At 47.2% G+C, this 26525-nt stretch overlaps 1 protein-coding gene across 1 annotated transcript in view; it reads right to left on the bottom strand.

Moving 5' to 3' along the window:
• The window catches only part of Wwc1 (WW and C2 domain containing 1), a 146856-nt gene that overhangs the window by 29081 nt on the left and 91250 nt on the right, over positions 1–26525 (bottom strand). Inside the window, exons 6-13 of the mRNA XM_028756466.1 lie at positions 22358–22487; positions 19943–20089; positions 18707–18780; positions 14027–14269; positions 7295–7384; positions 5433–5971; positions 944–1052; positions 497–577 (exon numbers count right to left, since the gene is read on the bottom strand). Of these exons, the coding sequence (XP_028612299.1) occupies positions 497–577; positions 944–1052; positions 5433–5971; positions 7295–7384; positions 14027–14269; positions 18707–18780; positions 19943–20089; positions 22358–22487 (1413 nt within the window). The remainder of the gene's footprint in view (positions 1–496; positions 578–943; positions 1053–5432; positions 5972–7294; positions 7385–14026; positions 14270–18706; positions 18781–19942; positions 20090–22357; positions 22488–26525) is intronic.

Here is a 26525-nt window from a genome sequence, read left to right on the forward strand (position 1 = left end):
TCTCTCTCTCTCTCTCTCTCTCTCTCTCTCTCTCTCTTTCTTACTTTCTTTCTTTCTGTGAAGCCACCCAACTGATCCAGTTGGTTCAATTTTTAAAGAGGTACCAGAAGTGAGTGTGAGTATTTCTGACATTAAAACGTTTGCCTAAGAAAATGTGGAAGTCATCCCCTAGGGAGAGAAACTAACAGCAACAGCAATGTGGCCCCAGGGTCACCCTAAGGTGACATTGGAACCTGGATGGGGATGGAAGGACAATCACCATAAAACACTATGCAAACAGGAAGCCTATGCCATCTGCCACTGTCTAGCTCAGTACCAGTCACAAGAAACTTGGCATTCCTCATCTGTGGTGAAGGGGAAAGTAACCCCCTATTCAGAGCCCATCAAGGCTAGCGGGTTCTCTTCTTCCCTGGATAGCCATGAAGGTGCAATATGGTCAATGAAGAAGAGGTCCTCTGTAAGCCCTCCCTCTGTCCTTGTCTCTCCCATCACTTACTTCAGGGCGATCTGAACCCGAGTGGCACCCACAGCTTCCAACTCATCACTGTCGAATGCAGTAGCTTCAGAAGTACCTAGTCTGAAAAACACCAGCAGAAGGGGTTAGCTTCCTGCCCATAGACAAAGGCATTTTCTGTAATCAGGGTTCTTTTTGTGAGGCTGCTGGCTGTGTGCTCCGTGTTTCTCTGGAGCCTCATTTTCCTAGGTGCTTGGCAGCCCTCTCTAGAATATACTCCCTTTCTCTAGCATCTAGTTCCCTGGTGTACGTTCAGCAACTATCACCCCAGAACCCACGTCTGCCCTAGGAGCCTTGCTGCATCTTGCTGTCTTTATGTTGGGCATGGCCCCAGAGGACTGCCGGAAGAAAGGCACATCCTGTGGAATATGTATTTGAACATCCAGAGCTCACAGACTCCCCAGAACAGAACAACTCTGGGAAACCCACCTCTGCGCTGAAGCCTCATACACGCCACTGTCCCCGGCCACTGACTCATCAGACACTGCAGCAGACACACAAGCCACCTTGAGGCCACACCCTGGGGCCACACTTGCAGCTGTATGGGAAGAGGGGAAGACAAAAGAGGGAAAGTCAAGTTCAGAAACCACACAACTCTGCCCTGCTCACCTGGTGGTCCCAGTGAATTCCAGTACCTCTGAACACTCAGGTAAGGTCCTTCTCATCTCAAGACAAGGGAAGAAGTCATGTGATTTCATATCTGTGATAGCTATCAATTTGACCACATCTGGAATGAACTAAAACCCAATGGCTGGGCACATTTGTGAGGGATTTCTATTTTAATTAATTTAAACTAGGAAGATCCACTGCTAATCTCAATCTTTGGGGTGGGAAAATAAAATAAACCTTTAATCCAAATCTTCTGAGGCAGGAAGATCCACCTTTAATACAGACCATTCCTTCTGCTGGCTACCTATAGAAGCATATGGACGAAGGAAGCTCGCTCTTTTTTGCCTGCTTGTTCTTGTTCTTGCTGGCAAGCCTATTCCTTCATTGGAAGTAGAGCCTACTTATATGGGATTCTGGGGTATGCTGATGACCAGCTGAGACATCCAGCCAGCGTCATGAACTGAACAACTACTGGATTCTAGAACCTTCTGTTCATACGTAGGCAGCCCACTGTTGGATTAGCTGGACCATAGCTTATAAGTCATTCTAATAAATCCCCTTGACCCTGTGGACCACCACCCCTTCTCCAAATATATTTACCTTACGATTCATGACAGTAGCAAAATTACAGTTAATGGAGTAGCAATGAAAATAATTTTATGATTGGGGGGTCACTACAACATTAGGAACCATATTAAAGAGTTGCAGCCTTAGGAAGGTTGAGAACCCTGACTATTACACTGTGTAACACCCCAGACTCTGGAACAAAACTGTCTGGCAGGATGGAAAGGTGTGTCAGCAATTATAAGCATTTACTGCTCTTGACAAGGCCCAAAGTTTGGTTCTCAGGCCCTATACGGCAGCTCACAACTGTAGACAGTTGCACATTGGGGAACCTCAGGTCTGGGGGATCTGCCTCCCTCTCCTGGCCTTCAAAGGTGTGGACATGAATGTGTGGTACATGTAAATACAAGCAGAATAAACACTCATTTATATAAAATAAAAAAATCACCTGGTTGCAAACATGGCTGTGCCACATACCACCTTATGATCCTGAAACACTGACTGAACCCCAGTAAATCCTAGGTTCCTCCTTTGTGAAGTAAAGATGATACCTACTTTATAGAGCTACCAGGGCACTGAATGAGGGAAAGTCCATAGTACAGAGACTACTAATTCCACTGCAGGATGTTGAGGGTGTGTGTGTGTGTATGCAGAAGTATATGTGTTATGTGTGCATACATGTTTGTTCCAGAGGGCAACTCAAGCACTCTTATTCAGGAGTCATCATATCCCTTGGTTTTTAAGACAGGGCTTCTTACCCTAAGGCTCACCATTAATAGCTTACTTGGCCAGCAAGCCCCAGGGGTCCACTGTCTCTGCCTCCCCAGTGCTGAAATTGCAAGCACACACTCCCAATACTAGCTTCTTTTCTTTTTCTAATGTCAATTCTGTGACTCGAACTCAGGTCCTCACGTTTGTGAGGCAAACACTGTATTAGTTCCCTAGACCTGCCTCTTCTTGGCTTTTAAGATTTGGTTTTGGTATACAGCCTAGGCTAGCTTCGAACTCATGATCTTCCTGCCTGAGCCTCCTGAGTGCTGGGACTACAAACCAGAGTTACCATGCCCAGAGACAGAGTAGTAGTATTTCCTCCTCTCTCCCTCTCTCCCCTTAGCAGAGGTCTCTGGCTGGGGTCGCAACTGGGCTCTTTGCATGTGGTATGTGTTTCCTCCATGCCCAAGTAACGAGCACCCATAGTGTGCAGGGCCCAGTGCTACAGAAGTGAGCGTGTGAAATTCAGCACTGCAAAGGTGAAGAAGTCACGCCTTGCCATCCATGAAGGTCTGCTCTAGGTATTTCACATACAGCCAAATAAATACTCCTCTTAAGCAGTGGTCCACTCCAGACCCTGGGGCAGATGGAGAAGACCTTGGAAGAAGAAGGCTTGGTGTATGGTGCTGCACAGAGACTGGGTTTTGGCAGGCTGGGGAAGACAGGTCAGTGGTGAGGGGAGCCTGAGACACATCTGGTGCTGGAGATGAGGAGAAAGCTTTCTCAGCCTTGTGCCACACCCGCTGAGCCCTCGGAGACTTCCCACCCTCAGCTCCACACACACATCTCCACCCTCCGCTAAACCACTTAAGGAGATTAATTTGTCTGGTGACTGAACGGCAGCACTAATCGCATAACCTGCTTAGCGTTGGAGCTCTGCCTGGCACTGCTGGGGGGGGGGGCGCTGCTGGAGATGGTGTGAAAGAAACATGTCCCTCATCTCATCTCATGCTACCTCCACCCTATGAACCCCAAAGTCCAACATCGGGGTGGGGGGAATGGAGGGGAGGGTCCCTTCCCAGGACCTGGTCTGAGTGTCCTGGTGTGGTCCTGAATTCTTAACAGAGACACTAATCTTAAGCTGTGGCAGAGGTTCTACCCACACCCCCTTCTCTCTGGGGATCAATCTGTCGAAGCTTGCCACCTGCAGTAGTAGGAGGCTTGTTTGTCTTTTTGTTTGAAAGAAAATTCCCTTCCTGATGAGGGAACCCCAGGGATCTCTCAGCTCCTCCTTAAAAGAAATGGCTGACATTCAGAACCTTTAGTTAACCTGAAAACCTCACTCCCCTACCTACCATTGGCTCCTGTGGACGGCAGCCACACGACTGCCCAGTCTTAAAAAACAATCCAGGCTTCATAGAGGTATGAGGTTTAAGTGGGTAAACGTATACAGCAGAACCTGAACCTCCTCTGCCTCAACCCAAACACAAAAGCCAATGCTACTGTCGACAGGGCACTGAGGGTGCTAGGTAGAGCCCCTAGTGTGCTTAATGTCCAGGTGGGCCTAGCAAGTAGTCACACATTTTGGGGACAATGAGCTACCTCCAATTTTAACGATAAAGCATGGCAAAGAGAGACTGGGCTCTGAGATCAAAAAGACCTAGCTTCCAAGGCAAGCTTATTTGCTGTGATGGCAACCCCGGCCAAGGGATGTTACCTCTCCGAACCTCTGTGTTCTCTATGAAATGCGCAGAGAAGAAACAACCCATTTTTTCTTATACAATACATCTCAGATAAGTGTGGAGAACTGCAATTTGCTATGTGACAGCTGCTACAGGCTTCCTTCTAACAAACCTGAGTTGTCATTTCAGCAGTCTGAAGAATCCTAACCAACTCCAGAGTGTTCTTTTTGACCCCGTGAAGAAGTGCAAGTCATTCCTGGGTTCTAATAACAAGGTTCTAATGATGATTTTATAATTAGTTTAAAATCCACATCTCACTCCCAGGTCCTGTGTGCTCAGGATGCTGGCACTGGGTCACAGCTGCTTAGTTATACACACTACGGAGGTCCAGAGATTTTACTCCCTCCCTTCCCCTCCCCCATACTATATTTAATATTACTGTATATGTGTGTGAGAGAGAGAGAGAGAGAGAGAGAGAGAGAGAGAGAGAGAGAGAGAGAGAGCGCGCACAAGTTATAAATACTATAGTGGTCCCAGAGATTTTATTCCCTTCCTTCCTTTCCCCTTCCATAAATTAAATTTACTGTGTGTGCGCTTGCCTGCGCTTACACATGGACGTGCCATGGCACACATGTGGAAGTCGGAGGACATCTTTTGGGAATGAGTTTTCTTGTACTCTGGGTTCGGGGTATCCAGCTCAGGTTGCGACGGCTGTGCAATGAGTACCTTTACCCGTCGAGCTATCTTACCAGCCCATGTTTTTTGTGTTTTGAGAAAAGATCTCAAACCAAACGGCTATATAGTGGAAAATGACTCTGTATTCCTGATCTTCATGCCTCTTCCTCCTAAACGCCGGGGTTCTAGTTGAATGCTGTTGCATCTTACTCTCACTGCCCTCCCCGTCCCCCGGTCCCTCTCACCATTTAAGGTGCAATCCATTCCAAACCTGGCTGGCTCCCCTCCACCCAAAGGCTCTACTACATATCCTGCTGTATTCCCTTCCCACACGTTCTGCCTGGTACATATCTAATGCCTGTGGCAACAGCGGGGGAGGGCAGCCTTGTCTGTCGTCAACTGATCCTCAGCAGCTACGTTTGCCGTGTCTATGGAAAGCTTAGATGACTTAATCCATTCACATTCAATTAGCCCAGGATCTGGATTCATTTTAGTAGGCAGTAAATATCTGTTGAATGAAATCCACCACAGCAAAACAAAACCCTAGCACATTCTACATTTGTCAGTATCTACTGAATAAATAAACCAACCACATAAAGACCCAGCCATCAACAGTTAGGAATTATCACAGGAATCTCCTGCCTTCTGGTTCCCCATGAGGATACTGTGCTCCTTACCTTGGCCCAGTGGCTTGCCCTCAGGTCCTGGCTCCTCCAGCCGGTATCTTTCCTGGGTGCCGCCGCTGCCGAGGCTCAGCTCACAAAGAGTGGTACTTATCTCTGTGTCTTCAAACTCCAGCGGGGTCAGAAAGGCATCTCCAGTCAGGAGGGGATCAGTGATGAGAGGGGAACAGGGAGGGGATGGGGAGGAGAGAGATGAGCGTGGAGACAGGGAGGTCATGGATCTTGGAGTGCCAGATAGGGAACGCAGGGCCTGCAGGCGGCTGCCTCCCTCTGCCTTCTGGGTCTTGGCCACCTCATCCTCATGGATGGTGGTGATGCAGCCCGAGGGCCGGAAGCCTGTGGCACCCTCCAGGAACAGCAGTTCCACCTTGCTCTGGAGCTCCGAGTCTAGCTGCTCGAACGGGTCGTAATAGAGGTCAGTGAAGCTGGCTGAGGTGGAGGAGTCCAGGCTGGAAGCAGCCAAGGAGCCCCGGCTGGACGTAAGTGACCCAGGGCTACTGCCTGAAGACAGTGACTGCATGCTGCTTGAGAGGCTAGGGACATGTAAAGGGGAGAGAGATAACAAGGAGTGAGGGACTCGCTGGGAACTCCACAGGGCTCTGGAACTGTGGGCATCCATCTTTCAGCCCACTTGATAGCCTAAGTTGGACAACGCACCCAATTTCACTGAGGAGTTCTGGAGAGAGCTGGGGACCCAAAGGAGCAGGGCGGGTATGTGAGCCCATGAGCCTCTTGCTTTGTATGTCAGGTTTGCTTTATAGGTCAGGCTGGCTTTAAACTCCTGAGGCTCTTGTCTGAAGCTCTGAGTCCTGGGATTATAGTTAGAAACCATACCCCTAGATTCTACTTTTTCCTTCTATCTTTATCTCTTATTGGCCACATTGCCTCTTTATTAAAAACATTTCTTTTGTTTGTTTCCTTTGATTGATTAGTTGATGGACTGATTGATCAGGATGGGATCTGACTGTGTAGCTCTGGCAGCTCTGCAACTGGATATGTAGACCAGGATGGCCTTGAACTCACAGAGATAAGGCCTGCCCCTGCCTTCTGACTGCTGGGATTAAAGGGGTGTGCCACACTTAATAATACCTTTATTGAAATCGACTCCCATTTTTTTTTCTCTTTTGTGGGGGAGGTGTGCACGGCCTTGAGGCTGGCCTGGAACTTCTAGTCTCCCCCTCTTCCACTCCCATGTGCTAAACGCTGGGATTACAAGTGCACCCCAGCACACTCAGCTCTCATCACTTTTTTTTTCCAATTTTGTTTTTGTTATAGGGTCTCTCTGTGTGGTTCTGGCTGTTCTGGAGCTTGCTATGTAGACCAGGCTGGCCTCAGAGAGCTGCCTGCCTCTATCTCCCAAGTGCTGGGATTAAAGGCATGGGATACCATACCCAGCTGTAATTTACTTTTTAAATATGTTAAAATATTTAACTTAAAATATTACATCCTAAAAAAATCTCACATCCTAAATGACAATCAAAAAGTCTATATATTGCTATAAACAGGGGAAAAAAAACACTTTTTTGGGGGGTTGGGGTGGAGTGCTTAACAAAATGTTACTATGAAGTTCTAGTAATATGCTTCAACCATTAAAGGCCCAAGCTACGGAAACCTATCACATGCTACAATTGTGGGCTAGAAGGCAGATGTGGTACACTTTCCAGGGGCCATCTCTGTATGTACAGTCCCAAGGGATGAAGCACCCTGTGGCCAATCAACCCCTGCATCTGCTAGAATGACCACCTTCTATGCTTCTAAATGTCTTTTCTCAAGCCAAGGAGGATTGGTGAAGGGCAGCATGGAGCTGGGCCACCTTCTGGCAGTCCCCATGGCGACAGTCATCACCCACGTCTCACCTTTTCAACTGGGAGTGCAGGGTAGCCACCTGCCGAGTGGCTTCCTCCAGTTCTCGCACCAACTGGTTCCTCTTGCTGTTTAACTTCAACCTGAGGGAGAGGAGGTAAGACAGTAACACTCCAAAGGGGGGCAGTTCTCCAGGTCTTCCTTTGATCTCCAAAAAGAAAAACAAGGCCCGTGCCCTAATAGATGGACACGCCAGCCCAAGGACACATTCACAGGAACTGGGTAGAAACATCATACACCGGTGTTGTGGAGAAGCACAGACTCTTTATATACAAATTCTATGGTAAGAATAGTATAGTAAGTATAGTAAGGTGTGGCCACCTGCCACACCTTAGAGACTAAGCTAGGAACCATAACACATTGCGTTGATTTAGGACGTCATGATATGTGCATAGGGAGGATGATTATAACAGTACAAATGAGAAAATTTGAGGCTCCTAGTTACATCATTTACTCAAAATGATGGAATTAGTGGAAGAATTAGGATCCCACCCAACTACCATTGTTTCCCTCTCCTACCATCCTTTCAACTGCTACCCCCTTCCTCTCCCTCCCTCCTTCCTCCAGGTGACACTGGATGCTGTTCCCGGCACCAGGGACACAGTAGTGAGGGAACGAGAACTCTTACAGAGCACGGAGGGTGGAAGACAACAGGCATCTAGTGAGTGCATGGTGTAACAAGGTCCAAAAAATAATAGGGGGAAAAAAGGCAGAGGAAGCAATCCCTAATTGAGAACGAGCAAATGGCTTCATGACCATCTTTCTGGCACCTACCCTTGTCTGTGTCTTCCTGGGTTCCAGGGATCAAAGCTAGATAACTTTCCAGGGTTCTCTAACATCTGCTGAGGCACATGAGCAAGTTCTAGCCAATGGGGGATGGGGAGAAACCATGTGTATCAGACTGAACTGGTTAAGGGAAGTTCTTTTCCTCAGTCTCTGTGGCCTTGAAGGGGTCAAACTTTGGGCTCTTCAACAAGGGAGGCTGCCAGTTACTAGGAATACTAAGATATTATATGGATAAGAAATAGACTTCAAGAGTGCTTATCCACAGAGATTTGGGGCTATTCCTTGCAGCAGTTGGATCAAACTAATTAGAGAAATTGAGGTGGCTCAGTAGACAGAAAGGAGTCGGGAAGGAAGGGGTACTCTTTTCCTGGATGAAGTGGCTGAGTTCATTCACTCTATTGAGGGGTCTGGATGATAAATTTCCATGTCAAGGTAACTCAGTGCCCCTCTCTGTCGCCCGGCTGGAGAAGGAATTGAGTGACCCTGGCTCCCTGGACTCAGGAAAGGACCAAGAACTCAGTCAGCCCAGCTTGTGGCCAGAGGGCAAGGGCTAGTTTTCACATAAAATCAAACCAAACCAGGTCATCTCTCTACCACAACAGCCCGACCTCTAGCATATGAGACCAGAGATGGCCTCAGAAACAACTCAAGAGCAGAGGGGGCGTGTCGGGATTTTTACTGGGCAAGTGAACCTGTGAAATTACTCAGAGAACAACCAGAGCAGTAGGCTGACTGTCCTTGGCATGATGCTTGACCAACTCAATCTCTAAAGGTTTCCTTCCAGATTCTTGCCTGGGGCTGATAGGGACACAGGGCAGGCTGGCAGATGGGGGCCTGTAATGAAGAAGCCCCGAAATTCTCAGTGGAGTGTATGGGGCTGTGGAATGTCCCATCCTTCTCTAAGAGCAAAGCCCATAAAGGACGATGAGTGTGGGGTCAAGAGGTGGAGCTCACGGTTTCTATAGAGCAAGCCAGGGCACACCGGGAGCAAACGCAGATCCTCCCTGGAGACTGGGCAGGATGGAGAGGGAACTGTTGTTGGACTGACATGACTCCCTGAGCATGGAAGGGGTAGCCACAGACTGTACCACACAGGTGCAGCGGTCCCCTCCCAGCAGCAGCAGGCTTAGCAGGCCAGATGGCATGTGAGGGACGTGCCCAGCACATGCTGGGAGGCTGTGAATACATCAATCATGGAGATAGGAAGAAGATCCAGGGGGTGAGGCCTGAATGCCCACAAACTATAGCTTCGCACCTGGGATGCTGGTTAAAAATGCAGTAGTCTGGGCTGTATCTCAGGCCTGAAGAATTGGTCCCCTGCCCCCCAGGGATGGGGGTGGTGTATGGTACCCAAGATCTGACAAGCATCCTGTGTGACTGCACACCAGCTCTGACACATGGCTGGGAGAGAGCGGAGCATGGGGAATATAAAGAATGTGAAGGCAGGTCTGAGGGACAAACGAAGGGGAGAAGGAAGGAGACATGTAAAAACGGCACAGGGGAGGTGAAGGGGAGAGGAGGAGAGAAGACAGAGAAAGGGAGGCAGAGAGAGAGAGAGAGAGAGAGAGAGACAGAGACAGAGACAGAGACAGAGAGAGACAGAGAAAGACACACACAGAGAGAAACAAAGAGAAACAGAGAGCATGACTTAGCAGGAATCTGGAGGCCCAGCAGTAAGGATAGACAGAAGGATCAGAATCAGCTGTAGATTATCAGTTCCTTCCTTCCTGTTCCTGTGGCTTCTCTCCTCAGAACCCTTTTAGGGCACAATGGCTTCTTGTCCCTGTGCTCACTGCCTTCCCAGCTGCTGTGTTTTCCCCAAAGACTTCGCCTTCCAGGACTTCTGCGTGGTCTCATCAATGGAGGAGTGGAGAGTCTAGGCTCCCTAGATTGGCATGTGGAGTCGATGCTCCATCAGACCTTTGAAAGATGGAGTTGAAGGCAATATTGAAAGGCCTTCTGAGTTGGCAGCTGCTTAAAGTTAGTAAGGGCTTGAATCCCAAGTATGGTTGCTTCTAATCCCAGCTCCGTCACTGGGTAGTGGTAGGTGAGTCTCGATTTCCTCATCTGTAAAAAGGGTTGCTCTCAAGCTACTAGGTCTGGCACATACAGTACTCCTGAGAGGCGCTTAAAGGAACCTCTGGTTCTAGCTTCAGGAAAGAAAAGCTTTCACAGTAGGTCAACATCTCAATTTACAATCTGGTCCAATGCTTACAGACTTCTAGTACTCAGGGCCTTGGCCTTCTTTTATTCCTTATGAAGCAAATGAAGGCCATATTGGAAGTATATATAAGGTATCTCTTTTGACCTAGCAAGAATCAAGCAGAGCTTTGATCAATGTATTTTCTCCAGCTTCTGGCAGAGAAGATGATGGACAGCCAAAGGCTCCTAGGGACAGTCACTGGGTCTAGTGGTGGGTGAGAACAGGAACTGGCTAGAGGCCCAATCAGGACCTGCCCAGGCCACCCACCCATTTATACCGTCTACAAACACTAAAGGTACAAGACAGGACATATAGACAGAACCAAGGGTACTACGGCTCCAGGAAAACCAGTACAGTGCCTTTGGGCAAGTGCTTCTGAGGGCTATCAAACAAAAATTATTTATGGTCCACTATTTTCCTTCTTATACTGGACTGGTGATGGATCAGAGCTGGCCGGCTATTCCTGCCAGTAGAGGACAAAAGGAAAGTGGATAGATTCTAGATGTCCCTGTTAGTAGTTCTGATCACGTGCTTGGCCAGGAAAGATTGGTCCAGTTAGCAATCAAGGGTTTCTTTGAGGCCCCGAGGGGCTGGGCAGAGGCTGAACACCCATCAGACATTAGTGAAAGTGGAGCTTACTCAGTAGTGAGGACTTACTCAGCTAGCATTTGCGAGCTGGGTGCTTCAGAGGTCAAGGGCTGCGGGGCTGTGTATTCCCAGAGCACACACAGACACCTGACATTCCCCGACGGCTTCTGCTGGGCACAGGCTTGTTTCCCTGCGTTACAAACCAGGTTTGTACTTTGCATTGCTAGGGGAATGATTCCCCTTGCTTATTCCTGCTCCCGAACAATTACACACATCTGAAAATGACTGTGTGTGGGTGGGCGCGTATACGCTTGTACAAATATTATTAAATCATAAAAAGAGAGAGAGAATGAAATACTGTCATTTGGAGTGAGATAGACGGATCTGGAAGACGCTGTGTTAAATGAAATGAAGTGGACCTACATAAACACTGCATGTTCTCTTTCTAGAAGTTATAGAAACCGATCTCGCAGCAGAGAAGAGCCGCGGTCACTCGGAAGGCTAGAGGGAGGGCGATAATGAGTCCCGAAATACATTCACATGGGGAATTAGTTCCGGTGTTCTTATCTTGCAGTCGGGTAGCTGCAGCGAAAAGCCTGCAATGTATTTCCAAGCAGCGAGGAGACGCTGAAGGCTTCTAATTAGACATGATAAATGTCAACAGCAGCAACGCCAACCATCCTGGTATCCCCAGCATTTAGGGTGGACATACGCTGAAATATCATCCTGCTTTGTAAATGTTTACACACACTATTTATATTACTATAAAAAATTAAAACGGAAAATCACCAGCTTCAACTCCCCTCTCTTTAAGGGGGTGGTGGGAAAACTTAGCTCAAGGTGTGCTATGGACAAAATGAAAATAGACGGAAGAGGCTTGCAAATCATTGAAAAGAACTCTCCCCTCCCCCATTGTATTCTCATTCTCTCTCTCTCTCTCTCTTTCTCTCTCTCTCTCTCTCTCTCTCTCTCTCTCTCTCTCTCTCACACACACACACACACACACACACACACATGTGTGTGTGTGCAAGCGGGAACACACATACACACACACACTCCCTCACTCTCTTTTGCATTTGACAATCTATTTCCGATGGTCTGAGAAACTAGAAGGTCTGAGGTCCAGTTTCCAGCAGATTTGGCTGCTGGGGAGGGGTCCCTTTGTGATGGTCATGGTTTGAACAAAAACATTCTTCATAGGGTCATCTATTTGGATATTTGTTTCCCTACTGGTGGAGCTGTTTGGAGACATTTAGGAGGTGTCACCTTGCTGGATGAAGTGTGTCACCAGGGCCAGGATTTGAGAGCTTCCGGCTCTGCCTTATATGGTTTGTTCTCTCTACTCGTTGTTTCAATATATGAGCTCCACGCTTGCTGCTCCAGCCACCTGCTGTCACGCGCCCCTGCCAGGATCCACTGTGACCCTCTGTAACTGTAAGCTCAAATAAACTCTTTCTTCTGTAAGATGCCTGGTCACACTGTTTTCCCACAGCAACAGAAAAGGGACCAATACACTGACTCACGGACAGCAGCCTTCCATTTTGACCTCACGTAATAGTCATGCTAACTTCTGTGAGTGAATGAATGGACAAACAGACAGACGGGCGGAAGAACAGACAGATGGGTGGATAGGTAGATGAACGGATGTCTTGGATTCTCCACTTGGTATTGAGGGAATGGGGGTTTCAGGGAGCAGCAACGGAAATACAGAGTCTGAAATGGATATGAGGCAGACAGCATGACCTCGTGGCTTGCTTCTTAAGTCAAGGTCAAAGATGAGGTTGGTTAATGGCTTCTTTACAGTTTGGATTAATCACCAGTATTTGATAATTAGAAATCCAAGTGACAAGCTTTTCAAGTTCTCCTGTGGTGTATAGCTCTGGAGTTGAGCACTTGGCCGGTATGTTGTGAAGCCCTGGGTTGTATCTCTAGCATTGCAAAAAAAGAAATATAAGGACCACAGGGAGCATGCAGCCCACTCTCCTGCTTGCTGGATCTAGGAAATGGCACCCACTGTAGAAAAGTAGGGGCAGTCCCCTCCAGACTGACAGTCTGCAGTTAGTGGGCCTCAAGCATTTTTGTTACCTGCTTGGCCCATAAGCATTCTAATCTGTGACTTCCAATGCATACCCCTGGTCTCCAAACTTCAACCCCCCAAAATGTGCTGAAATCAATTTGATAGGTCATGAAGAAGAAAAAGACACAGTCACATATCCTTGAGATGGCTACAGATACCCCACGGATACCAAAGCATTCAGATATTCAAGACTGCATATAAATAAAATAGTACCTGTACATTGCACATACATGTTCTCCTGTATGCTTTATTATTATTATAGTGTGTGTATACATGTGAGTCCAATTTTTCCTCTCCTTCCTGGGGATTAAACTCAGTTTGTCAAGACTTGGTGGCAAGCACCTTTATCTACTGAGCCTTCTTACCTGCCCTCCTGTGTGCTTTAAATCATCTCTACACATTGCATCCGAACACAATCTAAGTGTTATAAAATCAGTTGTTAAGAGTAACATATCAAATATTTGTATTCTTGTCATTTTTAAATCTACTCTTCGAACGTTTCCAATCCGTGATTGGTTTAAGGATGTGGAACCCATGGGTACCGAGGGCTGACAATTTAATAAAAGAAAGGAAGCATCAGAGGACCCTCTCTTCCCACAAACACGGTGATTTCCAAATGTGTGTATGTGTTTGGGGGCATGAATAAGCTTTCCCCAGTGATGCTGGGTACAAGCCAAGTGTGTAAAGCAGAGATGCTCACTGTGTGAAGCCTGTGACAAAGAGTCACTAACACAACACTGGAAGTTGTGGAACGCCTACCCCAGGTGATAAAGTGCTACAGGGCTTACTTGAACGAGCAGATATCCTTCTGAGAGCCTGCACCTGCACAGACTATCCTGCTCTGTGCTTCCTGTGTGAAGTACCAGGGTCCTGGTGGACACCCATATAAGCCATCTTTTCTGAAGTGCCGCTCTAGAAAGCTGTGACATCTCTACCTCAGGTGCTCGCAGGACTGCTCAGGTATCCCACCATGACCCCTCACTCCTGGCTCCTGCTGGGCTGACAGGTCAGATTGGCATGTTCTCCCTTTTCCTGGGGCCATGGGGACTTATCTCCTAACCCTAGACCCACCTCTCAGTCAGCGCCTTGCTCTGGGTGTCCCGAGCTGCCTGTAAGTCCTTCTCCAGTCGCCTCCGGGCCATCTCCAGCTGTTCCACCTCTCCCTGGGTCCATTTCCGGGGGCTGATGAAGCGCATCTCTTTCAGAAGTTCCTCTTTCTCATTGATGAGGATCAGTCGGTCCCTCTCAGAGTCTAGCACCCCGGGCCAGGCCTCACTGTCAAGTTTAGCCAGCTGGATCTTGAGGTTGGCGATCCTGGGAGTTGAGAAGGTATGAGAGATGAGAAATGGTATTGTGGGAACTGGGAAACAGGTTGTTTCTCTAAGGATATGAAGTACCAGTATCCAGGACATTCTCAGAGCAGACTTTGACAGTTACTGCTATCGTTTCGATTGGGTTTCAGCCTAGTGCAGTAGAGACCAGACACCGTGGCAGGCAACAGCATCTTATTTTGAGTTCTAAGACCCTGGGTGGGGCGCTCACATCTCTGAAGGGAATTTTAAGATCTCCTTCCTGGGGTGGTGGCTGAAGGTTTTATATACATGCATGCATACACACATGTATACCCACAAAACATAGTATTTGGTATATATTTATCCCTCATTAAATGTTTCTAGCTACTGCTATCGCTGGTTGAACCACTCATCAGTTATGGGAAAGTACCTCAAGCCTTTGAGATGAGAGAAGCAATTACTTATTCTCCAGAATGGGGGGAAAGCCAGTGATGACGTATGCAGAGGGTCTGTGTACAATAGGTACTGAAAGATGAGTAATCACCGGGCTGTGGCTACTCCTGTAGCTCTGAACGTGATAGCAGTGTTACGAGAAGAACAGTCATGAACTCGGAGTTCAGAGACCTGGAATTAGGAGTTTTGGCCTTGACTTTTATGATGAAAAGAATAATTTATTGGAAAAGGTGTCATTTGAGGAGATAGGGACATTTGAGGGCTCAGTTGTGTAACATGTGCTTTCCCATAAACAAGATATTGGGTTTGATTCCCGACAGCAACAACAAAAATCATTTTGGTATCCCAGCTTCTAGCATAATGCCTGGTCTGTGGCAGGTACTTATTGAATGTAAGGAAAGTAGTTGGCAGACTGAAATCTTAACTTTCGTAAGACCCAGGCTCCTCATCTGCAAGGTGGGGATAATGACGGTAACCAAAGAAAGCCCACGAGCACCGTATGAAAGATCTTCAAAAAGAACTCTATATATTGCCATGTGTTCTATAGACATTGGATAGTATTCTTATGTGACTTAAAAGAGTTTTGCTATAAACCTCCAAAAACAATGAAATGATAACTTTTAGGATCTGGCCTCTGAAGTTCTCTGGGCTCTCATGCCCTGGTGTTACTGTATCCCTAAAGGGCAGATACAAAAGACTTCTTGATCTCATTGCACGGGTGCTCTCTGGCTCACCCAAGATTAAAAAATCACCACATACGGCCAGTCTTTGTGAGCCAAGGCTTATGTGAAACGTGACCAAACTTTGTTTTACCAAAATACTGCTGGAGTCAAGATGCCCTGTGATACGTAGCCAGTTCTATAGACAAACCCTTCTAACTCTTTCTCTAACCAAGGGTCCCAGCAGGAACTCTGGGTTAATTATGTATTCATGTACATAGCAATTGATGAATATGTGGTTGTTGATGGCCAGTGCTTAAAGGCTCCAGTGAAATGACAGGCTTTGGTGGGACACAGCTACAAGCAGGATACTGAGGAGTGGCTGACGTCTTCCTCTGTGTTCTTCCCAGGGTACCTTTCTCAGGCTACTTGTACTTTAAACCTGAGGTCATCCAACCTTGGGAGAATCAGATGTGTCTCTACTACTAGTCTCTCCCTCATGTTTGCAAAGAGGACAAACCCTGCCAGGGCTCATCAGGAGAGGTTTCCCTGAATTAGCACTATATCTCTCCCATCCTTTAAGGCCCACGCCCTCCGTTTTCTCACTTCATAGGGTATTGTCTTTTCTGCCTGATTATCTAAGAAAGGCATTGCTACGGGCTGGAAGAGATCAAAGGTTCAAGGATGAGAGGTGCAGATACATGAACGCTGAGCCCTTAGCGGGAGCCTAAGTGGTGCACACTGGACAGGTTTCTTCTCACCTCACCATTAGCAATTCCCTTTTTGTCACTGTCCCTTGTTCTAAGGAAAGGACACATTCTCAAGTCACTTGGTGAGCTGACCTCAGTCCCCATCCCAGCATGACCACATGACCCACACCTGGACCTTCTGGGAGTTGTAATTCCCCTGTCTACTGGTCCTCGACAATGACAAGCCATTCAAAACTAGCAGTGACTCCCAGACTCAGTATTTATCAAAACTTTCAGGAACCTGTGTGGGAGGCTATGGCAGCAGGAGGAGGAGGATTTTGATACAAACTTGAGATTCACAGCAAGACCCTGTCTCAAAAACTGAAAACACAAGCTCGCACACCCCCAAAACAGATAAACAAAAGCACTAAATAAAACACCCATTGGTTGGGAAAGAAAGGTAGCCTTTCTGCTGACTTAGGAAACCTGGATTTCCGTAAGCTTAGACTTCCTGGAGATCCCTATTGCTGTTTCCATAGGAAAGCCTGCTTGAGGATGAAGTCAACCCAAAGGCAAGCAGGGAAGAGAAGACCGGACTAAATTTAAGCTGTACTATCCCAACCCTGGATCTAGCTGAGTCTAAGGCCAAAGCCCCCAGCTGGGGGAAGGGGTGGGTTAGACTGCTGAGTTTCTTTTTCTTTACTTCCTTTATTACCACTCAATTGCAGACACTACTGCAAAGAGTTGTGCTGTTCTTCGGGAACTGACAGAATCGCAGGCTGGGCTCTGCTACATTGTAGCGTGGCCCCACTGAGAAGCTTCAGAGACTGGCAACTTGGTATGGAAAGTAACTGATGTCACTAACTTTAGTCACCACCAACACGCCCAGTCAGTTGTTTCCTGATAAGACTGGCTCAGGATGCAGAAACAATACCACGAACTCAAAGCCAGAACATCCAGGGTTCAAATTTTAACTGTACTACCTGGGAAAGTCATAGAACATATAGAACATTCTACATCAAACTTCTCTTCTCTAATAAATAATAAAATAGGAACTCTACTGTTAGCCTTTTTTTAAAAAAAAAATTATTACATTTATTTATTTGTTTGTACAGGTGTATAGGTGTGCATGCCATGCCATGCCATGTGTGTATGTGGGGGGGGAGGGGCAGAGAATAACTTGCTGGAGTCAGTTCTTGCCTTCCATGTGGATTCCTGGAATTGAACTCAGGTTGTTAGGCTTGTTAGCAAGCGCCCTTACCCAGTGAGCCCTGCTGTACGTTTTTAAAATTAGATAAGTCCCTAAGCGCACAAATATTTTTAGTACAATAAATAATCAACTTACACTTTTTCACAATTGCTCTGGAAAGGCCGGATTTATGACTTTATCATTGTGGAAGTGGGACCTAATGGTGACTCTAAGAGTCTATACGGGTATAAGCGTCCATACCAGTATAAGAGTCTTTATGGGCACCGAAATGTCTGGAATTCCTGAACTGCAAGCAGTCGGAAAGCACAAGCAATTAAAGCAGGAGGTGCTACTTCCGGATTTACGACTGATTTCATAATTAAATTTATTTTCATTCAGAAGAACATCTGTGGGGCTGGCGAGATGGCTTAGCAGGTTAAGGGTGCTTGCTGTTCAGTGACACACATTCAGTGGTCAGAGACCATGTCAGTGTGGAAGAAGAAAACAGACTCCACAGAGTTGTCATCTGACATGTGCACAGTGACCTGTGTGCTACCCCATGCTGCCCCAGCACACATGTCATATGCACATAATAAACAATAAATCAGGCCAGACTCTTAGGTCAACAGTAGAACATTAAATGCCTAGCATGTGCAAGGCCCTGGATTCAATCCCCGTATCCTCACCCTGATCCCCAAAATCATAAAAAGCCTTCCTGAACTAGGGATCAGTTCAAGGCCAGCTAGCCTGGATAACATGGAGAAACCTTGTCTGAAATAAACACATAACACACTTAGAGAAACAACCAGAGACAAAGCTGTTGCACTTCCCTGGAAGGCTTACAGCCCTGGGTTCAATGCCCAATAGAACAGTAACAGAAGACTATCACAAATAACACTTTCTTGGTGAAGTGAGAACTGTCCACAGTCTTCTTTAGCTTGTTGCTGAGCCAAGCCAAACAAACTTACTGCTTCTTCAAACCAAATTGATTCCAAGAACATCAGAAAGCATTGACCATAGGAACCAAGACAGGTAGATAGAAAAATTACTAGGCTTTGAGGTTAAACAGATCTAGGTTCAAACATAGTTCAGCTGGTCTACTGTCCTGGGTCAGTAACTTCCTCTTTGAAGTCGGGAGGATTAATATATTAAGATGATTCCATCTACCTTTATAATCTATATGAGGAGTAAACAAGAGGAGTGTTCGCTGGGCAGTGGTGGTGCACACCTTTGAGCCCAGCACTGGGGCAGCAGAGGCAAGTGGATCTCTGTGTGGCTAGCCTGGTCTACAGAGCTAGTTCTAGGACATGGGTACAAAGAGGAACCCTGTCTCAAAAAAACAAAAACAAAACTAAACCAAACCAACCCCCCACCAAAACCCAAAAACCTAAACACTAGAAGCATGTTCACAGGGATCCCCTCCATGGGAGTTATGATTATAATCTTTTCACAGCTCCACCATGAATTACCTTCTCTTTGCCTCTTCATACCGAAGGCGCAATCTGACCTTCTCGGCCAACTGATTGTTGCTGGTGGTGCTGAACTAGAGGGCAGATAAGAAGACAGGAATGACATCATTACCACAGTGAAGCCAGTGCTGAGCCAGGTTTCAACAGCTCATGGAAGACTTGACATGGTATGTGGGCAGAGCCAAGAATAGTCTCCAATCACTGGGCTGGCTATGTCGACCGTGGGGAAGACGGTTAGGTAAAATACTTCTCTTCCCTTGGGTCCATAAGAACAGTCTCAAACTCATGTACGTCAGTACTTTGGGAAAGAAACCAAAGGCCCACAGTACCACAATTTAACAGCCGAAAAAGGGGCCAAAGCAGGTAACGAACACACAGAGGGCTGCAGGTGAGAGGTAATAGTAGCAGGAAATACACAGTATCCAACCTGGGCTCACCAGGCAGAGGCTCGACTGAAAGCCCTGGGTCACCAGAGGACAATCCTAGAATGTAAAAAGCATACCTAGTCCAGCTTTCGGTGTGGGGGTGGGGCGCTTGGGACTGGGTGAATGACTGGGACAGGGAAGGGGGACCAACCTGTTTCTGCAGTTGCCTGTCATAAACAAGAAACCTCAGGCTCATGGGATCACACTTGGAACAGGGCATCCCCTTACTAGTTGGGCAATAGCTACAGAAATCAGGCGGGGCAGGTAGTATTTAGCCAATGGGAAGCTAAGAAGCAGGTTCACTCAGCATTCCGGGCTCCAGGAGAGCAAAGGCTCTCTGAGGAGTACACTTACTGTGGCCTGGTCCTACTTGGCCACTTTCAATGCCTGGTGGCATTTTCCACTAACCTCTACTGGGACCAGGCTGAACCTTGGCACCAAGAGGCAGCAGCTGTCTGAAAGCTGCAAGCATTGTGTGGGGAACAATGAAAGAAATAACTCTGCTCACCAGCTGGTCAAAGAAAACTGGAACAGAGCTACCAAACGGTATGACAGAGATGAGAGGAAGATGCATCACACATTAAAAACACATTGTGGGCAGGGCCTACAGGCCTACAGGCTCTTGGCCAGACAGTACTTAAACTGCGGAATCCCCAACACTGATCTTTCTTCATACTACCATTTCATGTCTTCTAGGGACAGCTGAGCTCCACGGAGCCAAGTTAGCATCCACGGGCAGCTCCTCGGGTGATCAAGAATAGGTGGCTCTCCTCCTAGTGCAGCCTCCCAGATGCTACCCTGGTCTACTCACACTTCCAGAGATGTCTGTCTGTGAGCTCACGTCCAGGAACTGCTTTGGCATGGGGAAGCTCGAACTCTCCAGAGAGCTGCTGCTGGACCATAGGTCAGAGTGTGACCCTCTGTCTGTCCGGAAGCCATCCTTCAGCATGGCGAGACTCTGCAGTGTAGGAAGGGATGGGGAACAGTGAGTGCTGTCTTTCATTGTCAGTGCCTTCAGGGATCCAGGAAAGGATATCAGATTTCCTGGGACTGGGGACATAGATGGTTGTAAGCCACCATGTGAGTGCTGGGAGTTGGACCTGCATCCTTCAGAAGGACAGTCAGTGCCCAACTCTAGCGAGAGTCATTGGAGAAGAAGGGAACATCAATTGAGAAAATGCCTCCAGAAGGCAAACATTTTCTTAATTGGTGGCTTGTGAACCACATGTCTCAAGGTCTGACTGGTGGCTCTGTCACTTGCTATCTGAGCCAGACTGTCCTTATCTGTAGAATGGCCATAATCTGACCCACGCATGCAAAGCGCTTAGCACTGTGGTTCAGTTCCCAGCTCAGAGAACAGAGGAGACAGACTAATGGACACTATAATGTTCAGGTTAAATGGATCTGTTGTTGGTCCATTAATTAATAGGACATTTTCTTAATTGGTGATTGATAGAGGAGGGCTTGGCCCATTTGGGGTTGTGCCACCCCAGGCTGGTAGGGAAAAGAGTGGGACTGGGAAGAGAGAAGGGAGGGGGGCTTCCATCTAGTTGTAAAGTGAGTGAGTGAGTGAATGAATATTAAAAAAAAAAAATGCAGGCTGAGCATACTATGAGGAGCAAGCCAGTAAGTAGCACTCCTCCACAGCCCCTGCATTAGCTCCTGCCTTCAGGTTCCTGCCTTGTTTAACTTCCTGTCCTGACTTCCTCCAATGGTGGCCTAGAAGTGAAAGGGTAAACAAAATAAACCCTTTCCTCCTCAATCTGCTGTTGGGCTCTCATAGTAGCAATTGTAACTCGAAGATCATTACTTTACAGGCCTGTCACTTACAGGTGTAATCGATGAAAAGACACCGCCACGTGTCTTTCCAGCTCTGCTGCAATTGTACTGCATCAAACAAATTCTCTGAGGAATTATCTGATGATCCGTCTCTGATGAGAAGCTGGCAAGTGATAGTGGGGTGTGGTGCTCTGAACCTCTAGTCACAAGCAGAACTACTCCTTGCTATCCATGAGCGCCCTGTTCTTGGGCTACAGTCCTGTCATTTGCTGATGTTTCCTTCCAAAGCTAGTCACAGCAATTCTGAGTCTCTGGACTCCTGGTGTCAGCGGAGTGATGGGAAGGGGTCTTCAGGGTTAGGTGGCTTTTGAGTGGGGATTACATTCAGGAGTGAATGGCTTGTGAATCACCTGTCTCAGGACATGGCTCTGCCACTTGCTATCTGAGCCAGACTGTCTTTATCTGTAAGATGGCCATAATCCGAGCCACGAATGCAAAGCACTTAGCCCCAGCACTGTGTTATAGACTTATCTCCATGGTTCAGTTCCCAGCTCAGAGAATAGAGGAGACAGACTAATGGACATTATGACGTTCAGGTTAAATGCCTCTGTCGTTGGTTCATCAAAAACAAGATGGGTGGTAAGGGCAGTGGGAAGGACCTGGCTTTGGTAGTACAACCAGACAAAGCTTCCAGTCTGGCTTTCCCACTGACTGAATGACCTCAAGCAAGTGACTCAGTGCTTCTGGGCCTGCCTTCTCTCCTTCATCTTCATGAAAAGGAGGAGCAGTCTTAAGGAACCTGGTAGAGGGTAAGTATAACTTTGGCACACAATAGGGTTGTGACCCAGGAACAGGGTACTCATGGACAGCTTGTGACTAGAGGTTCAGAGCACCATGCTGTTACATGCCAGCTTCTCATCGGTACACTGAGGATGATCAAACGATTCCTTGGAGAACTTGTTTGTCGCAGTACAGCTGCAATGGAGCAGAGCTGCTGCTGAGTGTCACACTGGAGTGTCTTCTAATTGATTGCACCTGACATTGACACACCTGTACAGTGACTATCATAGGGTTACAATTCAAAATGCCTATGATTCTTTCTTTTTATTTCAGACTATTGGCATTACATAATAAATCATCTTAGGGATGGGAACACAGTCTAAACGGAAAAATTGATGTTTCATGTGTATTTTTATACACACAGCCAGAAAGCACCTTGAGATTTTTGAGGCACCTGTATTGTGTCTGTGTCCACCCCACAAAGATGGGTATAGAAATTTCCATGGCAGTATCATGTTAATGCTCCAAAAAAAAAAAAAAAAGTTTAGACTAGGGAAATTCCTCGGATACTGAGAAACTGAGAACTTGATAGCTTGTGTGATATGTGAAAATAGTGAAGCCCTTATACCCAGGGTACCAGGCCTGTATCCCTGGGGGTCCACATCACCTTGATCAGGTCTTGCTTCTCCTTTTCTCCGCAGGTAATGGCTTTCTTAATGGCTTTGGTTTCCCTCAGCACAGCCTGGGCTTCATCCAGTTTGTAGCCACCCTGAGCATCGGACATTCTCTCATCAATTCTAGGAGCCAGGAAACAGGACAGGTCAGACATGAGAGGACAGGGAGAAACCACAGGTGCTCTCCAGTCTCCTCTCTCCATTCCGCACAGCCTTCTCCGGGTCCCATTTGGCGGAGAAGATACAGAAGGTTCTCGTCAGACTGTAAATGTGTGTGGCTGTGGAATGCAGAGGCAACATGATTGTTAGAGCTGGGCTCTTCTAAGTATGAGATCTTACTGAAAACCCGATTCCCTCCTGAGTTCCAAGGCTGAGTTCCTATAGCATGTGCCCAAAAGCTGAGAAACTTTACTTGGTTTGTTGCATTGGTAACTTAAGACTATGAAGTAGAACCCTTGATTTAACTGTGGTACCCTGGAGAAGAGCTGAACATAATTTCAGGAGTTGGGGGTGAGGAGATGGTGTCTCTTATCCTATATGTCACAGTCTAGCGGGGTCCCAGACACTGATTCACAAAATCTTAGTAATACCCTAGGCTTGAATTGTGACTACTTCCTGCCAGGTAACATAGGCCAAACCTTTAAACCTCAACCCTTGGGAGGCGGAAGCGGAGGAGGAGGAGGCAGAGGCAGAGGAGGCAGAGGCAGAGGCAGGCAGATTTTGAGTCCCACATCAATCAAGGCTACATAGTCTCAAAAAAAAATTCCTCCCATAAATCGTCCAAATATATGGTCCAAAATCGCCCTGAGTGGAGAGCCGCTGTGTTTAACTTTGTGGAGTTGGTTCTGTCCTCTTCATCTTTGTATGGGTTCTGGGGATTGGGCTCAGGTGGTATCTTGCCTGGCAACCTTTTTTTTTTTAACCTCCTCACCCATCTCACCCAGAGAACCCTGTCAGTAATAAACATGCTAAATCACAGGACACAACAAAGGACAATGACAGGTAAGGATAAAAAGACTCCCAGCTGTCACACAGGTCCCCAACTGTCACACCAGTCTGCAGCACAGCATTGGTCTGCAGCACAGCGTTAGACGCACCTCCCAACCACACACACCTCGATGTTCTAAAGAAGCCCAGATTACGGCATCTGTCTGGCCATGTTCAGAGCTGGTTTTCAACGTCAAATGGTATAAAGGATTTAAATCCTAAGGAGAACTAAGAAGTAGTGTACCAATGTGAGGGATTAAACACCCTCAGCTTGGAGATTATTGGTTTATTCCAGCCCTATGTGTAGGATTGTTTTGATGAAAGTGAAAGTCTTGTAAAGGAAAGAGCTGAGTGTATCCCTCTCCCCTTTGTGAAGTGCTGAGATCAAATCCAAGGTCATACGAGTGGGTGGCAAGTGCCCTGCCACTGAGCTATGACTTAAGAAAGCAGGGATGGCTGAGGAGTGGAGATTTGAAGAGGACTAGGTTGTAGAGAAGGTCCTGAGAGCAGATACTTAAACTGCTTCATTCTTTCATCAAAGGCTGGCCTGAGGCTTTGGTGGAGGGTGGAGAAAGGGAAGTTGAACAGTCAAGGGAACACCACAAACCCATTATAACAGGATGAGAAATCCTAACAGGCATTCCTCTCTGGCTTCCTGCTCCAGCCAAACTGTCCTGGGCTAAAAATAGCCCAAGTGGGAAGTCACTTGGAAAGGAGGAAAGCAAGAACAGGAGCATGTTTCCACCCTGGCTTCATGGCTTAGAGCTGGAGAGAGGGCAGCAGGGAGGGGTCCCCTCACAGCTGCCCCCTGCAGTTTCATCCAAGGGGTGAAAACAAAGCCCCAATTGTGTCTCGCACTAAAAATAGCTTTGTCTATTCCTTTCGAGGACTGGGGTCTGGGCAAGCCTGTCAGGTTGGCTAAGATCTGTCTTAGATTTAGTCTGAAAAAGTTCATGTAAGGACCACTGTGCCACAACGCTCTATGGGTGATATTCCACAAAAACATCCCCAGAGTAGGAGCAGGATGGGAAGAGGCTCTGCCCAAACTGTCAAGGGTGCTAGGTAAACGGGAGCGCTTTATGCTTCGACAGTTCTGAAGGCTGGGTAGAGTTCTCTGCAAACGGGGCAAGAATGGCTTTGCATTCCCAGAAGGACGGAGAGAGCAGTCTGTGTGCTGGGCTGCAAAGAGCTTTACCTGATTTCTCCAGGCCCTTAGCAACCCAAGCTCCGGAATTTGGCTGCAGAGAGGAGCTCTGAGAACACTTGGGCTAGAACTGGAGTAAGAAGGGGCCTGGGAAGAACAAAGGGTTGCCATTATACACTCAATGAAAGAATCCTTTCGGGTGGAGGGTAAAGAGAAAGAAAAGTTGTGTGTGTGTGTGTGTGTGTGTGTGTGTGTGTGTGTGTGTGTGTGTTAGGGAGATATGTTTTAGGATTTCCAAATTATGCAGCTGTCCTTTCTCTCAGCGCTTTGGAGACTCACATGCCCAGCAGCCTCAGAAGCTAGGCATAGCCTCTGACAGTAGCTGGTTCTTCCTACCTTGACCACACAACTCTGGCAAGGGGGCTTTGTGGAATGTAAAAAGGAAGACCCTGCCATATCTTTCCCCTGCCAAAGTGATAGCCTAAGTCTTAATTCCCTCCTGCTCATAAGGCGTCAAGCTGTAGGCCCAAGCCCCCATGCTTCAGTTTTGATTTTTCTTCTTCATTGTCTTTGAGAGATTTACTTGGGTCTTCATCAACCTTTCTCTTTCCATTTTTTAGAAAATTATTTATTTATTTTTATTTTCTGTGCATTGGTGTTTTTGTCTGTGTGTATGTCTGTGTGAGGGTGTCAGATCCCCTGGAACTAGAGTTACAGACAATTGTGAGCCACCATGTGGGTGCTGGGAATTGAACCTGGGCCCTCTGGAAGAGCAGTTGACTCTCTTAACCACTGAGCCATTTCTCCAGCCTCTTAAAAAACAAAAACAAAAACAAAAACAAACCAAAACAAGACAAAAGAAACAAAACTCTCTTGTTGCTGAGCATGAATCAGGCTCATAGATTCTTAGACATGGCTGCTCAGCAGCTCCTGGCGGCCATCACCGCCATTGTGGAGGTAGACACATGTGCTCTCAAGACAGCAGAGGAACTGCATGTCAGTCTCTAGCTGTGTGATGGTGACTCTGGAAACTCCCTAAATTACTCCTGAAGAATGAGGCTCACTGTTCCCAGGCTCTGCAGACACTGAAGGCTACTCAGTGGGAATGCCTGTATCATCTCTCCCCAGACCCGAAACAAAAGCCATAATGCCAAGGGAGCTTAAACTAAGGGGCCTTCTGCCCTTTGGGTCTGGGGAAAAAGTTATCTAGGGTAGTGTCCAGGGAGGGACTGAGATGTGAACTCAAAATCCACTAACTCTTCAAGCACCACAATAATAACTGACAGTAATCCAACAGTTCTCAACTGGAGGTGTAGACTGTGGAGGACTGACTGTGCTTAGCACTGGTGGGGGTTCAATTCTTGGGTACAAAAACAAAAACAAAAACTGTAACAAGACAAGGGTTAGGTGTCTCTCAATGGCTAGAACGCATGTCTAGCGTGTGTACAGCCCCTGGCATCCGCAGGATCAAAACAACAGGTAAATAAATAATAAAAATGAATATAATTAGGTCTCAAGTGATTGGTCTATTAGAAACAATAGCTCAAGCTGGCGATAAAAGGCAGGATTCCTTAGGAACTTGTGAAACCACCAGTTCCCATCTGTTTAAAGGAATTGCTTCGCTTACTTCAGGCAGAAGGGACATATGGGGTCTATCAGCACATCAAAGCTCATTCTGGCCTCCAGGCTCCCTCAGTACCACAAGTACCTGTTCCACATCAGTTCCTTTCTTCCCCCCAGCAACTCATACTCCTTACAATCCACGTGATTTATCCACCTACCTTCTCTCTTTCTAGTTATCCTCTCTCACTATCTCTTACAGTCTGTCTGTCCATCTACCCACATACCCATCTATCCATTCATCCTTCTATCCATTTACCCACCCACCCTCCTTCCCACTCATCCACCCATCCACCCACCCACCTATCCATCCATCCATCCATCCATCCATCCATCCGCCCGCCCGCCCGCCCACCCACCCATCCATCCATCCACCCACCCACCCACCCACCCATCCATCCATCCATCCA

The sequence above is a fragment of the Grammomys surdaster genome, unplaced genomic scaffold, assembly GCF_004785775.1.
Source record: "Grammomys surdaster isolate TR1022 unplaced genomic scaffold, NIH_TR_1.0 126121, whole genome shotgun sequence".
In the NCBI taxonomy this organism is placed as follows: domain Eukaryota; kingdom Metazoa; phylum Chordata; class Mammalia; order Rodentia; family Muridae; genus Grammomys; species Grammomys surdaster.